The sequence below is a fragment of the Haplochromis burtoni genome, unplaced genomic scaffold (assembly GCF_018398535.1).
Source record: "Haplochromis burtoni strain Fernald_Lab_line unplaced genomic scaffold, NCSU_Asbu1 Contig_155, whole genome shotgun sequence".
Taxonomy (NCBI): domain Eukaryota; kingdom Metazoa; phylum Chordata; class Actinopteri; order Cichliformes; family Cichlidae; genus Haplochromis; species Haplochromis burtoni.
The window spans coordinates 58,389-80,770 of NW_024582516.1; the positions used below are offsets into that span (position 1 = coordinate 58,389).

At 41.6% G+C, this 22,382-nt stretch overlaps 1 protein-coding gene across 1 annotated transcript in view; it reads right to left on the minus strand.

The window, feature by feature from the left end:
• The window catches only part of ptchd1 (patched domain containing 1), a 28,589-nt gene extending 14,000 nt beyond the window's left edge, over nucleotides 1–14,589 (minus strand). Inside the window, exons 1-3 of the mRNA XM_005932166.3 lie at nucleotides 13,880–14,589; nucleotides 13,007–13,588; nucleotides 8,215–8,929 (exon numbers count right to left, since the gene is read on the minus strand). Coding sequence (XP_005932228.1) covers nucleotides 8,215–8,929; nucleotides 13,007–13,420 — 1,129 coding nt within the window. The 5' untranslated portion in view covers nucleotides 13,421–13,588; nucleotides 13,880–14,589. The remainder of the gene's footprint in view (nucleotides 1–8,214; nucleotides 8,930–13,006; nucleotides 13,589–13,879) is intronic.
• Nucleotides 14,590–22,382: the final 7,793 nt, after the last annotated feature.

The following is a 22,382-nucleotide window of genomic DNA, read 5'->3' on the forward strand; positions in this document are numbered from 1 at the left end:
GTGAGATACTACCACACCCCACAACGGTGTCAAGAAATGTTGAAATGAGGGCTCAGAGTCTACGTAAACATGTTGTGGAGGAAATCACTGCAACAATATCGAAGTTTGGATGCGCTGTTACAGCAGACATATGGACAGAAACATATCGAAAAACGTCCTTTTTGTCTGCAACCATCCATTACGTTAATGAGCAATCTGAGCTACATTCAAGAGTGCTTTTTGCTGCCCCTTTTGACCCAAGCACCTCAAAGACAGGTGAAAACATTCGAAGGCACCTGCTGCAGAATCTCAGAGTGTTTGGCATTGATGCGACAGACATGGGCAAAAAGATTATTTTTGTCACAGATCGTGGAGCCAACATGATCAGTGCCTTACGAGAATACACGAGGCTAAACTGCACAGCGCACATACTAAACGTGACTCTCTCCAGTGCGTTTGGTCCTGCCATAATCGAAAAGTCTCCAGAGATCGCTAGCCTTCTGACTGATGTTAAAAAGTTGGTTACATATTTCAAACACTCAGGACAGCAGGGCAAGCTTAAAAAGTCACTGAAACAATCCATAGAGACACGATGGAACTCTAACTTTGACATGTTAAATTCTGTCTTGGAACAGTACGAAGACATTGCATCTGTGCTGACTGAGAGCAATAATTATGACAAGATCGGACGCATTAGCATCAGTACTCTTAAGTTACTAGTATCATTCCTAAAACCCTTCAAAGAGGCAACTGACGACTTGGAAACTGATAACACAGCTCCCAGTGCCTCACTTGTTCTTCCGTGGTCTGTGCGATTAATTGAGCACTGTACATCAGCCACAAAAGACCCTCTGCTCTCTGAAATTGCAACCGTCTGTGTAACACGGCTGAAAGAATTACTGTCAGCAGACAGCACTTCATCCCATTCTGTTCACATGCTTTATAAAATAGCAACCTTTCTGACACCAAATCTGCGAGGTCTGAGAATGTTAGATGAAAGAGGGCGACAGAATGTGATACAGGGAGTCAAGGAGATGATCGAAGATTTAAAGTTTGATCATGCACATGATGAGGATGTTGAACCAACACCTGCCAAAAGGCCTACTGTTCTTCATAAATTTTCAGATTGGGAGGAAGAGGAAGAATCATGTGGATCAAAATCACTAGATGTTCAGATTCAGGAGTACAGGACCATGAAACTTGAATTATCAAGTCAACAAAACATTTTGCAGTGGTGGAATTCCAACAGTTCCCAGTTCCCTGCCCTGAGCAACCTTGCAAGATTTGTCCTCTGCATCCCGGCAACGAGTGCACCTTCCGAGAGAGCATTCAGCCTTTGTGGTCGGATTTTGGAGGAGAGACGTTCAGTACTGAAACCCTCATCAGTCAGTGACATTCTTTTCCTGCATGGAAATTTAAAATAATTTGGATTTTTTAAGTAAGTTTCGTTCATTTGATTAATAGTTTATAATTTTGAGATGTCGTTTATTGTTGTATTTATATATGCATATTTTCTTTTGTAGGAGAGACCTTGAATTCGACATTGGGACATTTTTTCGTTAAACTGATAGTTTAAACAACCATTTAATTTCGCAGTGGCCAACTATTTTGTTCTTTTGTTTACAATTTTAAGTGACTTTTTTTTTTCCGCGACACTTTCCCTACTGTGTTGACAGAAAAATGTTACGTTTGTATTTTACATAAAAATAACAAGTAGGCCACAATGCTGTATTCGTTTTTATTTATTTTATTTTTGCAACACGTTTTCCATGTTAAAAGATAAATGTTGCATGTTGACAGATAAATGCATCTTGTTTAAGAAAAATAAATACAATCATTGCACAACCTGCAGTTTTATCTGTTATCTCTATTTTTTGGTGGTACCCCATTTAAATGTGAGATTTTGGAAACCAGATCTAAATTTAGCGGGAACGGTCGGGTCGGGTAGAAAATTATTCTAAGCGGGCAGCGGGTGAACAAAGACTGAATATACAGCGGGAGCGGTCGGGTGCGGTACAAAACCTTGCGGGAGCGGGCGGGAGCGGGACTAAAAAAACATTCCCGCGCAGACCTCTAGTTCAGTTTACGTTTCCTTGTCTCGTCAGGTCTAATTTGCCCCAGCTGTGTTTCCCTCCTGTGGTCCATTCCCTGATTGCTCCTTCTATGTATTTAAGCCCTGTGTGTCAGTTGGTCATGGTCGCGATCTCCCCCGTGTTGTAAATAGTTTGGTGTTTTGTTGTAAATAAATAGTCTGTTGTAAATAGCTGTGAATGGGTTTGTTAATATTTTCGTTTGAGACACCTTCGTTTTGGGATTTTGGTGGAGAGCTTTAGTTTTTTTCTCGTGTGTTTTTTTTCTTATTTTTATTTTCATACGTTGCACGCCGGTTGCCTAGGCCGGGGTGTAAGGACATTGTGTGGGCCAGATCTGGGCCATACCAAGGTTCTGGTTCCGTGTATTTTAGTCCTGTCTTTCCCTGCTTGTTGTCACGTTGTACCCTCTACAGTCTGTGTTTCCTTGCTTCTAGTTTTATGTTTTGTTTCCTGCATTTGGTGTTCATGTTTTTCCAGCAAATAAAGCTGCATTTGGGTCCTTCCTCCTGGCTGCCACAGAGTGAACCATGACACAACTTTTACATCACCATGGACTAAGAGGTTACCAAAAAGGAAGAAGCCCTTGCTCCAAAATGTAGACCTTCAACCTCAACTAAAATTTTCAGCCGCCTATATGGACAAGCCAAATGTTTTATAGTCAATGAGAATACAGTGGGCCTGATAATCTAAATTTCTCTAACTAGAAATATATGTTAAAAAAGCAAAAACGATTTTCAATTTTTTTGTAGTTTATTGCACTTTTTTGCAATTTATGTAATTACTATGCACTTAATGAATACATATTATTAAAATCTGGGCTATAATGGTTGTATTGATGTATAGCAACTTGAAATGCTCCCAAAAATGGCTCCACAGCATGTAAAAATATAATATAAGCTCTGGCGGACTTGGTTCTATGGTAGGTCTTAAAGGGTTAAGTTCTCACACAATTTTCATAAGTGACTGGATTTGAATGGACTACTGCAACACCTTGATTCTTTTCTTTTTCAGCTATTCTGTTGGGATCATTGCCTGGTGCAGGGGTGGAACTCCAGGCCTCGAGAGCCGGTGTCCTGCAGGTTTTAGATGTGTCCTTGATCCATCACAGCTGATTTAAATGGCTAAATTACCTCCTAACATTTCTTGAAGTTCTCCAGAGGCCTGATAAATAATGACTAAATCAAAGTTCAGTAATCATTCAAAACTTCAGCCTCCCAAGTACCCTAACAATTGGTCAACAAATATATAAGTCAAACTCTTCTATAAAATGCCTGAAATTTTCCTAGAGCTCTAGGAAAGATTTTTGTGCATCTGACCAACTGTTCAAACATGAAAAATCCTTAGCTGGCAGGTTAATGAAACAGAAGAAAGCCTGAAATTAAGTCATGAGAAAAGTACAACTGTGATATTTTCTATAAAAAAATGACTAAAATGGTCCATCAGTTATCAGTCTCCCCCCCCCCCAATTAATTTGGACTGGGGTCCAAATTAATTCACATGGTGACTGGGTCACCAGGAAAATTTAGATTACTGTATTTACTTTCTGCGTTTCTGTTAAAAGTCTCAGTTTTAAACAAGCAGGAAGCTTGCACTTGTCACACTGATGTACTGTGCACTGCGCCGTTTCTGTTAGGCAGAACTCCCCAAAGCTCCACAACGGAGGTGAAAAGTGCAAAGTTAGCAACACCCACAGAGCCACAGCAGTGACAGTAATGGCAGGCTGAAGCAGACCAGAATGATCCTTTACCGTTAACAATTTACCCTCGTTGCTACACAATCACACACCTGGTGAGTTAATGGCCCAAAGTCATTATCCCATCAATGTGCAACTTTTTAAATTAGCGAGCACAATGTGAAACATCTCTTGTGATTGATTTTAAAAGAGAAAGACACAAATCTCTGTCATTTTTAAGATATTACAAAAATACAGCATTCTTCCTTAATCCAAATCCTATCTTCCCCTGTAACAAAGCTTTCTCTCTCGGCTCACGCTGTCCTCCCACCTTTTTCTGTCTGCCCACTTGCATTCTGAGAAGATCCTTCTCCCTGCCTGCCTGTCTTCCTTCTAACTACAGTTTAACTTCATTTTCTGCTAAGAGAATCCTTATCTCAGCCTGCATTTGGAGTGATATTTCATATTTTATCCTCTTTGCCTGTTTCCTTGTACTTTCTGTTCACTCTGCAGTTGTTCTAAGCCTGACAGCAGCCTTTCCTCGCCCACTTTCTCTTTGTTCCTTCTCTATATCTTATCCCTGCCCAACCAAATAAATGAATTTACTTAATTAATTTAGTGCCAAATGCAACACAAATGAATGCTCAAACACTGATACAACTTTATTGGCCCTTTCCACATGCAAGGTGCTGCATAATTAGGAATGCAGAGGCAATCCAATTACGCAGCTGAAATAGTCACTGATCAGTAGCAGAGGTTTGTTAAACTGCTGATTGATTTTTCTCACTTTAGGAAATACACAGTAGGATAAATACTACTGTGCAACCCCATTTACAACAATGTTATGAATGCATGTGGAAAAGTCATCACCAAATCAAAAATATCCTTGTATGTCTTTAATATTTCCAGTTAAACAAAATGTTAATTTTGTTTAATATTAGTAGTTGTTTTTAATATAATATAATATAGTTATTATATATATATATATATATATATATATATATATATATATACACTAGGGGCGTCACGATACTCGTATCGATATTGAACAGTGCTTTCGGTTCGGTACGCATATGTATCGAACAATACAAAATTTGTAATTTATTTTATCAACTTTCCTTCTGACGATGCTGTCTGTGTTGAGCGCTCAGTGAATCTGCGTTCGACTACTCCGCCTAGGCTGCACTGTCGAGCGCAGATCCACTGAGCGTTCAACACAGACAGCATTGTCAGAAGGAAGAGCGCAGGGCAAGCTAGCGAGACAGAAGTTAAGCTCTCCTTGCAACATGGCAAATTGAACCTCCCCCAACCTCATTCAGATCTGGCGTTTGGAATTATTTTGGTTTTCATGTGACGTATGACCCTGAAGGTAAGCACGTCACGGACTAAAGTAAAACAGTATGTTGGATGTGCCACGCAATGCTCAATTACATGGGTGGGAACTAGTGTGTTAGCGCAGTTAGCTCGTTAACGTGTTGGCCGTCTAGCCCCAGGCAGGGGTAGCTCGTTAACGGAGATTTGCCGTGTTGTGGCGTTAACGTCATTTCAACGAGATTAACGCTGACAGCACTAGTGGGAACACAACGAATATGACTGCACATTTACGCCGACATCATCCTAGTGCAAAGACAAGTGGAAGCAGACAAAAACAACAAGCATGCATGCTACAAACTTTACCCGAGTCATTTAGACAGCCGTTAGCACATGATTCTCCTTATGGGGACCTGATATGTTTAATATTGTGGCGAGCTCAGACAAGGAGGAGACGGAGGTATCGTTTGGTCTTGCTTCCCGTGAGCTAGCCAGGGAGCACAGCCGTTTATTGACATCTGCAGAAGAACACTGCCGCTAGCTAACTGCTCAGCCGGCAACCGCACAGCAACAACAACACACAGAGCGCCCTCTGACCCCGGAAGGACACACCGTCGCAGCGAGAAGGCGTCACCCGTCACTATGGCAACATAAACAAAACATAACTGTACAAACAGAACCCCGAACAGCCCTGACCCGCTACATAGCCCCCACCTAAGGGGTCAGTCGTCCCCGACGACCCCATTACCCCACACAAAGTCCTGCAAATGTCCAGGTGCCTTCTTTTGGCGCACCGGCCGGTCACGACCGGCGGGGGAAAAGTCACTCGGGTCAGAACATGGGGTGCCACCATCATCCCACTTCTGACACCAATGTGGCGAGCTCAGACAACGAGGAGACGGAGGTGTCGTTTGGTCTTGCTTCCCGTGAGCTAGCCAGGGAGCACAGCCGTTTATTGACATCTGCAGAAGAACACTGCCGCTAGCTAACTGCTCAGCGCGGCAACCGCACAGCAACAACAACAACACACAGGGCGCCCTCTGACCCCGGAAGGACACACCGTCGCAGCGAGAGGGCGTCACCCGTCACTATGGCAACATAAACAAAACATAACTGTACAAACAGAACCCCGAACAGCCCTGACCCGCTACAATATGCTGCTGAGAATATAGCCCAGAAGAAGCGTATAGTATAGCTTTTATTTTGGAAAGAGCCATTTCTCTGTAATAAACTCTCTTTTCCAAAGATGAGTGATTCCTCAATCAGATATATTTATTTTTTAATTACTTTTGTTTCAGCAACATTAAATTTAAAAACTGTACTTTTGAGTTAAAATATATATTTATAATTTTAATAAATGACAAATTAAAAAGGCATGAACATTTGTTTTGTATCGAAAAAATATCGAACCGTGACACCAAAGTATCGAACCGAACCGAACCGTGAATTTTGTGTATCGTTGCACCCCTAATATATACATATATATATAATTACATTGTTACCCAAGTTTTATACTACCTGTAAATCAGCATTTTCACTGTTTCACTGGCTTCCAAAATCAATTGCATGTTGGGGCTGACCCCTTAATCAACCTTAAGCTCTTTGGACACTTACAGAGGGTTATAAATTGCACTGAAATGTTTTTCCTTCCATCACTAGAATGTGACATTTTTATTGATATTATATATAACCACCTTATTACATTAAGCAGTATTGTTGCACAAATAGTTTTAAAAGTGTCTTCATTTCAGCTGTACTAAATTTGATGCGATATAAACAAAGCACAGCAATGCCTCTTCACAGAATATAAACTTAAATTGTACCAGGTTTAATTACAAAGATGTGATCACCGACTGTTATCCAAAGTGAAGTTGTATTTAAAGGAAAAGCTGGGCATTTTTACCACTGGCTACCTATCCAGGGTGTGCCCCGCCTTTCGCCCTGTGACAGCTGGGATAGGCTCCCGCCCCCCCACGACCCTGAAAAAGGATAAGTGGAAGCGAATGGATGGCTACCATTTTATTCCTTGAAACTAGTCCTAAGTGCAGGGTAGATCTTACTGAGAAACAAAGGACAACTGTGCACTTGTGCAGGGACTTCTCTATAACACGGCAGGCTCACCCTAAAGCAAACCATATTTTATGATCCTTCTACACACTAATTGATACCATAATTTAGACAACAGACATCTTGTAATAAACAAGATTTGAAACGCTAAAGCACTAATCAGAAAAGTGTTCACTGTGATCGCATATCAAGTGAACAGTAGGGTTATTTTCCTGTAGACTTCTATGCAACCAGACTTGTTTCTGCAAAAAGAGGGGGCGCCTCCTGCTGGCCATTAAAAAAACTGCAGGCTTAAGGCATGGGCTTCAGTTTGAAGATCTGGAAGATAGTCTGTGTACAATGTTATATACAACATGACTAAAGTGTTATTACATATGTGTGTATGTATCTGTGTGTGGCTCTGTCAGAACCGGGGTTAGGGAGTAACAGTCTGTCATGACTGGTTTGGGTGAGTAGAAAAGAAGAGAGCGGAGGGAAAGATACACAAAAGACACACTCTGTAAGACAGCCAGAGTTTATTAACAACTAATGATTGAAAGCAAAGTGGTGAATAAAGACATATATGGTGAGTTAAGTTAATGTTGTTAAAGTCAGAGGTCTTGTTGGCATGTAAAATAACTTCCTGTCCCATCTCACAACTCATTCAAGACTCTGCTTCAGCTGCAACTTAAAACTTTTTTGAACCTTTAGTTTTAGTTTTTGCCACTCGTCAAAAAACATGTTGTTGTTACCATCATCCTCTCTATCAGTAAGTCAAGTTCATGCCCCACCACTTGTCAGTCATTTTGAAGACCTGTCTACTCTGAAATGGCATTCAGCCTTAGGCAGACATCTGAAAAATCTATTGCAACAGGTACTGAAAAAGCAGGCTGCGAGGTACAGACAAGCAAACTGCAAAGGAAAAGCAATGCCAATGTTCTGTGCGGCTCCCACCTGCCATGGATTAGCATTGGTTACTCTTTGAAAACATCCTATACATAAAGGTCAGTTCCAGATAAATGGGAAAATTATTTCATAAACACCCAAAAGGTAAAATATACTTTGTGATATTATTTGTTATTTCTACAGCAAATATATCAGAGTTAAACCTACCAAGCATGACGAAAGGGATCCCCAAGTACGTGGAGTTGTAGGTGGCCCCAGTCAGGTTGAGTATCCCAGCAGCAGTAAGGCCTGATAGAGTGATGGACAGCAGAGCTAGCAGTCCCAGCCAGGGTTTGGACCTCACACAGTCCCTCATGGAGCAGCAAAGGACGACAAGCACCCCACACACTCCCAGGCTGGCCAACAGGGGGCGACGTGCCAGCACTGAGGAGAACTGGAAGTCTGTCCTCAGAGAAGATGAAGTAGAAGGGTAGAGGCCCAACTTTGGGTGCAACTCTGCAAAGTGCTGCAACTCAGCACAGAAGGCCTTTTCCCACTGGCTGGCCACCCGGTCCATCAGGCCACCTGGGGCTTGGAGGTAGTAGGTGAGCTGCAGCGCCCTGGCAGATCGGACACCTTCTCCCCTCACTCCCATTCCCTGAGCTCGCATCACCCCCCCAGGACCCCAGCCCTGCACACCACCCATCTGGTGGCCAATGTACGCTTGCCGCCCATCTGCCAGCTGTGTGATGGGGTACCTCAGGACGGGCACAGAGCGATTGGAGTTGCGAGCTGACTGGATCTCCTCCATGGCGCGGATGATGTCATCGATGATGCAGACATTCTTGTCATCAAGAAGGCAAAGGTTGGAGAAGGAGTAGTTGAAACTGTTGAAGCCTGTTGCTGGCACAGTTACCTGCATCTGGTAGATCCGTCTGTGGAGCTGCGAGCAGAGAAAACAAAGAGAGAAAGAGCTTTATTTGCTCAGCTTAACGGTGGCTTTCCTGGATAAACTGTGGGAACAGTGAAAAGTTTCACTACGCAGCACACAAACTGAGTGTCAGCCACTCATTCACCTACTTTGTGTTCCTGTTTGTGCGACTACTAGGGAGAGAAATTTGGGGAAGTGTGTGTGTTTGTGTGTGTGTATGTGTTTATATATTACTCAACAGAGAAATAATAGTTGTCTCAGAGTACTCCTCCATTTCTATGGCGAGAGGACAACTGTGCCAGCATCCACGGTGCTGGTTACTAAGCAACAGGCCTGATGCCAGTCTCTGCCATGGTGAACACGAGAAAAGCTTTCTCCTACCTCAGATTGCTGCATTGGCTTAAGAAAGGGAGTGTGATTCTGCAGGAATGTCTCCTGAAAATTATTATAATTTTGGTTTAAAAGTTACTGTCCTGTAGCAACCTGTCCTAAGATTTATTGTAAAATAAACTTTTACTGCAAATTCTTCCACTCTGTCATCATTATTGTCGACAGCTTCATGGCAGAGACTTAAAATTCCTGCTGTAGGTGCCTCAAGCATGTACACTAACTTCAGATGCCTGCTCTTTAATAGTTGAACACTACAAGTGAACGTTAACTTCACTTCCACTTGCATGCAGTTATCTTTATCAAGAGTAAACCTACCATGCTCTATCAACACAGAGTCGATTGTTTTCTTTTGATTATTCAAGAAGGGTTTTTAGTAATCATCCTCAATATAAAATTCATGAAACAGCTACTGTGTACGTAGGTGTATGAAGTGTGTTTATGCATTATGTCTCCAAGAAAATTTCTCTGTGGGATAATAAAGTCTTATCATGGTTGTTATGTTAAAGAAACTAAAGTGACCCTGTTTTAAAAGGTGGATATTATTTCAGATTTATATTCTCTGTGGATCACTAACTAGCTGGTGGTGAGAGTTAAAGAAAAAATATTCATAAAACAAGACTATAAACAATAATTCATTTTTGTAGATGGCTGGGAATCTTTTATTGTGTTAAAAAAATCCAACATCAACATATACGAAGATATTTGATGGGGATAACTTTCCAGCAACATATTTTATGGACTAGTTAGAAACTTTGCAAAACCATCTGTGATGCTACTATATATGATAGGTGTGAGACTGTGTGTTTTGTGCCAACCTATAAAGGGGGTATCTGCTTTTTGCTGTGTGAAAACTGACATATCCTGCAGCCTTCCTGTAAACTTAAAGCCCCAGTCACACAGAACTAGAGACTGGGTGTCAGAAACCAGGTAACCACTGGTCGCTACGAGAAAGAATGAGTATCCCTAACCTCTTGCAAGTGGTTGTTGTAGGTTGGTAGCAATCCCTTTGAAATTTACTGTTAAAGACCCAATTACGAAGATTTAGAGACCAGTATTCTCAGACCACTTGATGAGTGGTTGCAGGAGGCTGCATGCTATTGTTATGTGACATTGGTACACAAAAAAGGTAAATGCTACTGCATTGAAAATCTCTTTGTGAGTGCTTTGGTTGCTAGCAGAAAGCAGCAGTCACCTAGTTTGCATGGAAGACATCGACTTTTCTGCAAACACTTGCCAATCACTCTCTAAGTAGTTGTGAAACTGTAAAAAGTGTGACCCAAACTGGAAATGGAGACCATTCTACCTCAAAGTAAAAGTTGAGCAAGTAAAGCCAGTGCAGCACAACTTTTTCTGCCCGTGGCCATCTCCCTGTACACCTCCTCCATCTAATACACTATAAACACTGCAATAGTTACATCCTTTTTGCACACACTCTTTTCTACTCTGTAATATTCCTGTCAATATTCTTGATATTCATTTATATTCACCTCTGTTAATCCTTGATATTTATCATTGAGTGATTGTATATATATATTAGTGCTATTTCTTAAATTTGTAAATCTGTAACATATTGGATTGTTTTAATAGTTTAGTCTATTACCCTTGGCGTATTGGAGCAACTGTAACCCACATAATTTCCTTAGGGTATGCTATCCTTAATAAAGTATGCTGATTCTGATTACTTTCTCCAAACATTACTACCACTTTATGGTAAGTTAGCAAGTGCTTGCAGTCTTCCATGGAAACTACAGGCAATTCCAGTAATCTGCTAGGGACTAAATCAATCACAAGGAGGTCACGGCGCAGAACCCTCTTTGCAACTGATTTCACTCACTGACATCCAGTAACCACTCGCCAACCAGTCACTGTTTTCCCGTAGCGACCAGAGGTTTCCAGGGGATTTCTGACCAGTCTCTAAGAGACTGGATAAACAGTAAAGAAAATGGATACATTGGTTGGGCTCTAAAACCACACTAGAGCCATGTTAGGAGAACTGTAGAGCAGAGATTTGTTCTAAATAATAACATTTGACTTAAACAGAAAATGCCTCGAGAGAAATTCTAATTTTTACTCGATAAATAGAGACTTTAACCTGCTGGTGGAAAAAGATTAAAAAAGAAAAACACAATTAACACAGCGCTGTGTATCCTCTGGGAACCGAGTCTATATCCATAATAATATACTTCCAGTAAACAGTTGTTAAGACATTTCTTGACCATGGTGTTGGCTCACACGTGTGCCCCTGCAGTGAAATGATGCTGTATATTTGCTTTGTCTTTTCAAAAACAACATGCAGTATCACATAACAGTAAAGTACGGGTTGCTTGAACACTGAACATTTTCCCACAAAGGATGGAAACCACCTCAAAAAAGAGCGAGCTGTAGTGAATCAGTTTATTTACCAACTACAGATTAAATACTTCAGTAGATGCAGTCAATGGGTGTGACTCAGAAATCTTACTCTTACTGCAAGTGGAAATCCCGTCTAGTTCTTTCTCTCGCTCTTGCTGATATCGCTCTCTCCACCGACGCATGCTTTAACTTACTACATGCAACAAGTTCAGACCCAGAGGGATGCAAAAAAAGCTTCTGGGAAAATGCAAGAACTCATATGCTGAGGGCAAGCCAAGAGCAAGCAAAGACACAGGAAAAGGAAAATTACAGTCTTGAACCTCACGGATGATATGCAACACTGTAAGATTACGTAACAGTGGATTTACCCTTTTACAGCACTCTCTTTTATGCACCAACCTGTTTCTCACTCGCTGCCCGTTGGCAGCAAAAGATGCACAGCTCTGAGCTATCTAACTGTGGCAGTCCTCTGTGGACCAACGCTGAATTCTGCATGTATGTAAAGTAGGCCACAATAACATTCTTTGATAAACACATACACAGAAAAGCATGCGTGGATGGAGCTCTCACAAACTCAATCTCCTCAGCAGAGCTCGGCGTGTCCAGTATATGAGTCAGCAAGCTCTGATAGCAGCCTAATAACTTCATGAAATCATTAAACTAATTGCTCTAGGGGTGTCAGGCTGATACTCATAACACCATTTAGGTGTACCAACATAGAGACCTCTAAGCTCCAGTTAACGTGTGATTAGGATACCCTGCTTAATAACCTCAAAAGGCTGTCAGGGTGATTTGAAATAAGACTCCAGTTAATGAATATCAGTCACGGAGAGTGAGGAGTGAGGCAGCCTACAGATACTGACCTTCACCTCTTTGTGTTTCTGAATGAGAGCTTGTTTTTAAAGCTGTAGATGCACCTCGTTTTCTGATGTATACACCATGATTTAAAGGGCACAGTAGCTAACTTGTCAAATGATGTACTTTTCAAGTGCTGTGTGTTTTCGCTTGGCATTTCGCCACAGGTGCCTCGCGGAGTGGGTGGGTAGGCCTATATGTGCTCTCGAACTCTAAAAATGACCATTCAAAGGTTATAGGTCGGCTCACATTCCGTCCATTTCAATCTTGGCACCTACTAGTTGAAGCTTATTTCTTCAGCAGACACCTGTGTACGTGTTTATTTGCTTCGTTGTCATATTTGTGTTTTTATCATTTCTTTATTAATCGTGAAAATACTTTAAAGATACTTTTACATTTATTTTATTTTATATATCAGACTGCTTGTCAGCTGAAATTCACAATTACTAAAGAAATGAGTTGAGAGTCTGTGCCATGTGTGCACGTGCGTACCTTTAGTATGGCGTCCAGATGAACCGGATCCAGCACGCTCCCCTTTCGGGTGGTGATGATCACGCGCCCATAGCGGCCCGGAGTCTGCAGGTCAGAGTAGAGCGCGTGCTTGGAGCGGTTCACTGGGAACAGACTGTCCACGAGGTTGCCCTCAATCTTGGCCAGGCTGTGCTTGGGCGCGAGCAGGCTCTCCACGTCCTCTTCCACGCGGTACCGGCTAAAGCTGGAACCCAGCAAGATGGAGAGGAGCACGGGCGCGGAAGCGAAGAAGACCGGGTGGCTCGCCACGAACCGACCCAGCGCGTGGAACGAGGTCCTCAGGCCCGCGTGCAACACCTGGCGCAGCATCCTAGCGCGCGGCCGCGGCTCGAGCCTCTCCCACCGACCGGAAAGCCCCGGAGCACTGCCGAGCATCAGGGGCTGCCGGACGCATCGGTGGGCTCCGTGGGTTTTTGTCCGGGGTAGAGGAGGTGATGCCCGGTGGTGGGAGGATTTGTCCCCCGGAGCAGGAGGTCACCAGCCGGGAGAATCCAACCCTCCTCCGGTCACAGGGGCGCCCCTTTGCCGGGGTTCTCTCATCCGCTGGAATAACGCAAAGGACAGAAGGCTGCAAAATGAGCTAGCATTTATCTGCTTTGCGTTCAGAAATTACATCGCCAGCTCTACTTTAAATTTAATAGTCAGTACCCCGCTGCGTTCCGCGCCTTCTGCAAACTGCAGGGCTCTGTGCGCAAGAGAAAAATCGCAGAGCCCAAGTGATCTCATAATTAGACTTGTTAAGCGTCTCCCCTCAAAACTGTCTAGTAGTTCTGTTCGCAGCGCGCGCTGAACACACGTTGTAGTTGCACTATACCAAAGCAAGGCTGTACATACCCAAAGAGGAGAGCGGGGGTACCGACCCGGTGATGACGGAGATCATCTAAGACGCACTCAGACCGAGATATTATCCTGCCGGCTGTCCATGCGTCCAGCTCCACCCTGCATCACCAAGTCAGCACATAGCCGGATGGGTGGTCGAGGTGGGTGGGTGTGTGGGTAGGTGAGAGTCGCAAGATGGGATAAGGTGAGGCGTTGTGCATGCAGTGGGGATGCCGGTATAGCTGCGTGTGAAATCAGCCTAATTTGGGCTTTTTTTCTCTGCGGCAGAAGGCTGTCATCCACCCTCTCCTCTCCGCGTTGCTCCGGTGGTATAGCGGAGCTTCCGTTCATCTGCCACTAATTACCGGCTTTCAAACTGGGGACCGTCTCTCTCTCTTTTTCTCTTTCTCTTTGCTTTCCCCCCTCTTTTGCACCGCCCTCACGACCCGCTCCAAGCCCCCTTTTTCGGCCCCGCCTCTCACCGTTCCGCGCCGCTACGATGCAGAGAAACGACGATGTGAGTGGAGAAGGATTTCTAGGAATTCAACATGTTACAAGTGTTTACACAGGTTCTGTGATGTCTTTATATCAGAAAAAGAAGAATTAGAGTTGCTCGGTGCATACTAATATTATGGTACTGCTGTGATTGTTCCCTCAGTTTTGGGATGTTTTCAAGCTTGAATGATTTTTTTATAAGAGAAACGTGCAGCTGTTACAACATATTTGTGTTTTTACTGCAGGGTTAAATAGAACTTTTTTTTTTGCGCAGACACAAAGTATCTCTTAGGTTTGCTGTTGTGTAGCTCGTTACCATGGAAACGGAACAATTACTGTGTTGTTTTTTATATGCTTTCGTTCCTATGGCAATGGTGATGCCACCCATCCCCCCAAACATACACTCACACACACTCACACACACACACGGTCACACACCTGCTGACTCCCAATCTGCTTATGGCGTGGTGGAGGTGTCTGATACAGTGGCATTAAAGCCATAAGAGTGAGGGAGAAAGCATGAGAGAGAGCAAGGAGCAGAGGAGGAAATAATGAGTGCAGACAGACAGAGATCACTCTCTTCTTGTCTGTCTGTGTGTCTTTGTATTTAAAGCCCTGAAATCAAATAGTCAGGCAGGCTCTGCTCTGTCTTTGTGGGACCACTAATGGCTCCCTGTTCTCCCCAGATATCATACATCAAGGCTGTTCGGATTTAACACAGACTCAAAAGACAACACAAAAAAATGAAAAGAAACAAACAACAACAAAAATGCTCTTTACTCACCATGTTTGGATTAAATGAAAAGAAACAGTGCACCGCTTTAAACTAAAGAAAGAAAAAACATTTGCAGCAAAAGGTTTTGTGCAGTGTGCAAAAGCCAAAGGATTGCTGTTAAACTGTCACTTTGTCTTATTGCATTTTTAAACCTAGTTTGATGTTCAAGTGAAAAAAACAACAAATTTTAGTCAGAAATGTACCATTCTGAGAACCCATAGACCGCTGCCTCTTGGAATAACAGTCAGAACAGTTTTTAAGGCCATCCAGTGTAGTGAAGATATCTGGTTCAAGATGCCAGCCATTGTCCGACTATGAGTGATTTCTTTTGCTCTCCACGTGGACCGCATACAACCTAAGCCTGCTCAAATGTGAGCGGTCAGTAACACTTACAAACTGGAAGGGCAGAAAAGTGAAAGCAGAAACATTTACATTTCATAATCTCTTATAATATGTAGATATCAATTTATGGAGATTGGAAATTTCTATGTTATTTGAGCACTAATAGAAGTCTAGGTTTGCCATCTGTTACACCTGTGATAGATAATTATCTTTTAGTGCCAGTCAGTGCAAACATGTATCTCTGTTATGCGTTAGTATCAGCCAGTATAATTAGTTTATTTAATAAAAATGATGCAATTAACCTGTGAAGCATCAATACCTCTAAATGTCTTTTGCTCGTTTTCTCCCAGGATGTCAGAGGTGGTTTGATTATCTGGTATGTTTGATTTGAGGTTATTTAACATCCAAGATGAAATGTCTGGATATCACAAATTTTTCCTGTTAGCACATATAAAGACCCAATTCGTCACACAGTAAACATCGATATGCTGGTAATGTGAGCAACTGATCGGAATCGTGAGGTCTGATGAATGGATGGAAAAGCTCATCTTTCCAAAGGCACCATCAACCCTCAGTTCAAGGAAGGGCCATCTCAGTGTTATACGCTTATGTAGTAGCTTACTAGAAGATCTTGAGCTACTAAAACCACAATTGCTTAAAGGGACAATCTTAAACATTTTAATCTAGTAAAATTAAGCCATACATTTCTTTTCTTTTTTTTTTTTATCCTGTTACTTATTTGTGTCCAGTTCGTGGGGGCAGCAGTTAAGCAGAGATGCCCAAACTTTCTGAGGTTCTCTTACACTGAGGCATAATCTCTCCAGCATGTCCTTGGTCTTTCCCAAAATCTCGATATATCTCGCTGAATATATCGAGAACAGCTCTCCTGGAGATACCCAGGAGGCATTCCAATCAGATGTTTGGTCCACTTCAGTTGGCTCCTTTGGATCCAGAGGAGCACATCCATGGAGATGCTGTGCCAATCCATCTGTCCGGTTGCTGCCAGACTCTCTCCCCCATTCTTCAACAAGACCCTGATATATTTGAACTGCTCAGCAGCAATAACTCATTCCCAACCCAGAATGGGCAAACCGCATTGTTACAACTGTGATCTGTGAACTTAGACTTGAAGGTGCTAAATATATGGCGGTATCCCTGATCAGGTAACACAGTTATGACTAAACCGTTGGCCAAAGTATGTCCACATTGTCAGGTCCAAGTATTTGGATGCAGTTTTTGTCATTTTATTTTTTTGCTTCATTACATTGGATCATGATTCATGAAATGTCAATGGAAATTAAGTAGGCCATAATTAGGTTGGGGGAAACGCGTAGCAGACCCCCTAAATGTTTGGAGTGGACAATTTAAAATTTAAAATTTTTAAACAGAAGAAATGCAATACCAAGCTCCACAACACCAAAAAGAACTGGAAGGCTGCTAAGGTGGATGAAGCAATGCTGATTTCTTTTAATTGTGGAAAAAAAAAAACCTTCACCACATGTAGCCAGAAGATTTCTCATTAGAAAAATGTTTGACAAGGACAAAGTACCAGCTGACTTTTTAAAGCAGTCATATGCAACAGGTTTGTTAGAAAGAGTAAAGCTTACCTCTGTCGTTCAGGGAAAATGCCTCTACAAAGTAGGATAACTGGCCTTTTCAGCATTTTTTGACAATGGATTGGTTTAAAATATTACAAAGAGTAGCTAATGGAAGAATACGGAGCAGTCGACATTAACCATAAGATGAAAGGATGGAAGCAACAGGCCGCACATCTCCAACTTCTCCACAAGGTTACATGTTGTTTTACTGCTGTGCAGAGTGCAACATAAAAACAGATCACCATTTCTAATAAAATGATGGAAAAAAAGAATTTTAGTTATACCAGACTACTTTATCACAAAAACAAGAGTTTGTTTGTTTTTTCTGTGTCTTTGTTGTTGTTGGGGGTTTTTTTTTACCCACAGAATTCTATGTCCTGTAACATGAAATCTTGGTTGCCACTATCACCTAGATCTGAAAGATGAAGCTAATGCTGAGCTGCCATAAACTTCAGTTCCTGAAATTGTGTATTGAAACAGACTCCCATATTGAAATGCTAAACATCATTTTAAAACAAACAAACAAACAAACAAACAAACAAACAAACAAACAAACAAACAAACAAACAAACAAAAAAAACGTGTTCACAGCCTGATGAAAAGATTGGGGCATGGCTGCTTTGACTGACAGGTGCAAAAACAAATGGAGTTAAAGCAGTGATCTGCCTGCTGTCACTGTGTCAAGCTGATAATTTAGCACAATATCCTGAAGCTTCACAATGCAAATTCCAAAAATAGTGGGTGATGTCATGAAGGCTATGTTCATTTTTAACATACAGTTTGTAGTCAGTCTTTATAGACTGCCATGTTAGAATGTCCAATGTTAAGGTAGAAACCTCTTCTTTGGATGCTGGCCGTCTTTTGTTCAGTTCTTTGTCAAGATGATCCCACAATGCTTCAATAATGTTGAGGTGGAGGCTTTTGGGAGGCCAATCCATGACTGGTATTCCACTCTGTTTTTCTGTCCAGGTATGCCTTTACTGTATGGCATTGTGTTTGGGATTATTGTCATGAAAAAGAAGCCATTTTGAATCAGATGCTTTCCAGATGGTATCACATGGTAGATCAAAATCTGCCTGTACTTTCCTGCATTAATAATTACATCAATTTTGAAGCGATCCCTAATACCACTGTATAAAGTGCAGCCCTAACCCATGGCAGAGCCTCCAATGTGTTTTACAGATAATTAAAAAATAGAAGAAAGTCTGATTCCTTGGAAGCAAAAATATAGAAAGACATTAGGGGTAGCTCAAGACTTTTGCACATTACTTAAAAAATATGGTTAGCATACAATTACACATCCTATCAATTCAACCAGGATTTCAATAGTTTTCATGCACATGTAGCTACAGGTAAAGTCTGCTGAGACAAACAGCATGCCATGATTTCTTAGAAAAAGTTCAATAAAACTGAAAAAAACAACTATGTTCATGTCCTAATCCATTATTCAATTAGGCCTCAATTAGCCTTTAATCCCCATTACCAGTCTAGCGAGAGACGAGCAGTGAAGGAATGAATAAGCGTCTCCCCGGGGAGGACGGAAGAGCAGAATAGAAAATGAAGGACTGCGGAGATATAGGGGGCTCGGGGCAGTTTCTGATAACAAAAGTAGTAATTAGTGTCGCTAAAAGATTAATAGAAATCAGAATAGCGTGTGTGAAGGATAGAAAGAGGAAGGTGGAGAGAATGAATGGAGTCTTTTGAAAGTATATAGCCCCATTTTGTTGTCAGGCTATTTTCTGCACCTACAGAGTTGAAGGAGGGGGAAATCCTCCAGGGGTTAAAAAGTGCAAGCCAACACATACACTTTAAAGCATGCACAAGATGGACAGATGAGGGGAATATGGCACAGGCTGACAAGAGGACAGCACCACTAAGGATTTTACATCTACAGGCTGTTATGTAGTTTGTGTCCATATTTGAAATATGCATTTCATTTTGCCTCATGTTTGCCCATCTGTGACGTCTATCCTCCATTACTAACAAAACCTATATGGACGCCGGGCAGATATTCATGAAAGGGCTCCTGTCTGAGTTCGTACTTATCCAAACCCTCCCGTCCTCCTCTTCTTCCACCCCTCCCATCCCCCAGTCCATCTGTTTTGGTGGAGGCCATCCATTAATAAAGAGACTGTCTTTTCGTTTCTATTTCCCATCCTTCTGTATTATTTATTTACTTATCTATCTCCAGTTATGGTGGGAAGATATGCGTGCCAGAATGGGACGCAGCAGATCTACCCACTTCTAAAAACAAATGACTAATCATGTTCAATCTTTTAAACAGCCATAACAGCAATTAGTATAGACTCTGATTGACAGCTCTTTCAATTTACATCTACGAAATCTGCAGATTGTGGGTGTTAACAGGTGCTCGGTGGTGTTCAGATGAATTTTACATTTCAACCCAAAAGAGGCTGGAGATGGTCTGAAAGAAGTAAGTCTAATTAAAGTGTTTTAAAAAATGACTATCTGCAGTTAAAGTCATCTGAAAAATGTTGGCCCACTTTTCTTTAAAATGTTGCTTTTGTTCATCAGGATTTGATTAATTTATGCACAGCTTGACATTTAAGTTGGGTTGAAGTTTGGCTTGAGGTTTGGACTTTGGGTCATTAGAACACATTATGTTTGCTGCTGCTCTTAGGATCAAGACCCAGTCTGGACCAAGCTTTAGCTGTTGGACAGATTGCAACATTGTTCCAGAAGGTTTGTCGTTTTTTGTTGGTTGGTTTGTTTTTAGCTGCAGATTTTTTCCTGGCAAGCCCTTCAAGAAAGCCAAACTTGTTCAGTCTTTGTTTTAATCGCAGTGTTATAAACTTTAACCTATAATACGCTAATTGAGGCTTATAGAGTCTGAGATAGCTCTGGATTTTTCTGCTGTTTCTCTGAGCATTGCAGTCTGACCTTGGGGTGAATTTGCTGTCCACTCCTGGGAAGATTGGCAGTTATCTTGATTGTTTTCAACTTGTAAATAATCCTTCTCACTGTGGAATGATGGACTTCCGTTTCTCTGGAAATGAACTGATAACCCATCCCAGATGGGCATTAACAATGACTTCTTTAAAATCATTTCTGATATTGTTCCTCCTTGACAGAAACCTGAAAAAACTGCCAAAATGTCTGCTTTTATAGAGGTGTTCACACTTGCTGATGATCAGTTAATCAAAGGCATCTGACTAGAAACACTTAGATGCTACTAATCCTGTGTAAAAAATATTTTTTTCACATGACTGAAAGTGATCAAACCTATTTTGGTGAACGATCTTCACAATACAATTTACATGTATTGATTGAGCCCTTTGGAGGACCGGAAAAAGGGGGAACTATTGATAAGTGCCACAAATTCACTGTCCAACCAACCAAATATGCCTCTAGGAACAGACTGTATATGAAAGATGGATGTAGCTTTAGTTTGGTGGGAAGATGACCTTAAACACTACTACAAGCAATAAACCCAGATCTCATGAGTTTATGCCCTATGCTGCTTATCCCACATCACATTCAGTATAATATGATGAGCTTATATAAATTATGGTCCTTAATAGAGTAAAAAAGGAGGATGAAGTAGGGTTTTCTTTAGGCCGGGTCAATTGTGCGATTGAGATTGGGTGAAAAATCATCTGCACACTCATTCTGCAGAGTCATCCTTTGTTAGTCACAGCTAGTTTCAAAACACCACAAAGGGTCCTGTGAAAACACTCAGCTTGAGGCTTCACAACAGGACTTCACTAACCAGTGGGTGATGGCTGCGTCAGTCTCGTGGTTACTCCAGGATAAATAACTAATCTGTTCAAAATTAAACTTCTTGATGCAGAACAAAAGTTTCTGACTCTTTACATTTTAAATAACATTTTAAATTAGAAATCTTCGTGAAAGTGATGTTTAAAATTTTAAGACACCATACTATTAACGGCGGTTTCTGCTCATCAAGCACAGCGTCTCTGTACTCATTTAAATGTCTTCATTTTAATCATTTTCACTATCTCCATCTCCCTCTTTCAATCCTTCTTTATCATATCCGCTATTTCTGTCTATCCAGTCGGAGCATCTTCTCGGTGGTCAGCAGCATCTGTAATTTCTAAATGTCATTTGGGCATTAGCTCATGAGGCCAGGCAGGATGCTGTAAATGGGGGTGATGGAAGAGGGAGGTCAAAGGGAGGTGCATGGGTGGAGAAATACAGTAGAGTCGTTTTCATGGCCTCTTAGAGACTCAAAGATTTGATTACAGTTACCGGACAGAAACAGAGAAGATTGATGCAGACGGATGCAGATAAAAGGCGTATCACATGATCATGCTGCTTCTCTTCATGATTGCAGTAGAAAAGGGCAGAACAAAATGATTGAGACAGGTGATCATAAATTTAATAAGAAACACTGGAAGAGGCCCAGTGATTTCAGCAGTGTCTGAAAAAAATCCACTTGGCTCAAAGGTCAGAGTGTAATATCTTAGAAGAGCTATTTTCATCTATCAGAAAGAGAGTTTAATCTGTACATCAAACAAAAAACGGCCCCAGGTTTTCCCTGCCCTCTGCTGGACACGTTTTAGCTCAGCAGGAAAAAAAACTGTCATTTTTGTAACCTTTGCTATCAGTTCCACTTAGGGAGAATGTAGTAAACAACAAAGGGAAGGTGTTTGTTTGCCAGCCTAGACATCAGACCGTGGCTGAGCCTCTGGCAGCAGAAAAGCTGATGTTGTGCTAAGAGACATCCACTCAAAAGCCTTTTGCTGTTCAGTTTGACAAATCAGGAGGGCTGAATACCATGCTCAATAAGAATGGATCAAATCTGCATATTGTGACATAGCAATTTTCTTCAACTTTAGCTGAGAATCTTAAAATTTGAGACAATACTGTTCACATACTATTACTATAACCTATTCACAATGGGCAAAATGGTACCATAGCTGTATGATGAAACCAACCTCTTCAGAACCATCTAGACGGGAAGGACTGACAGTTATTTTGTACCTGGAGTGCAGGATGAGTCAACAAAATCACTGACTATAATAAGAGCACAGATACATAAACATCAGAAGAGGTCCCTCTGGAAAATTCGAGTATTTAATTAACAAAGCCCGGCTTTCAGAATGTAAATGTTTATGAGGGCAAATGTTTGACAAAAGGAAGCTAATAATGACATCAAACAAAGCACAGCTGTGCTTTGTTATGAAGGCAATAAATGCATTTTCTGTGGTGAAAAATACACAGGAACTCAATTATCTATCCATTCATTTTCTTCTGCTTATCCAGATCCGGGTTATGGATGGGCTGGAGCCTATCCCAGATGTTCTAGGGACACAGACGTGGTACA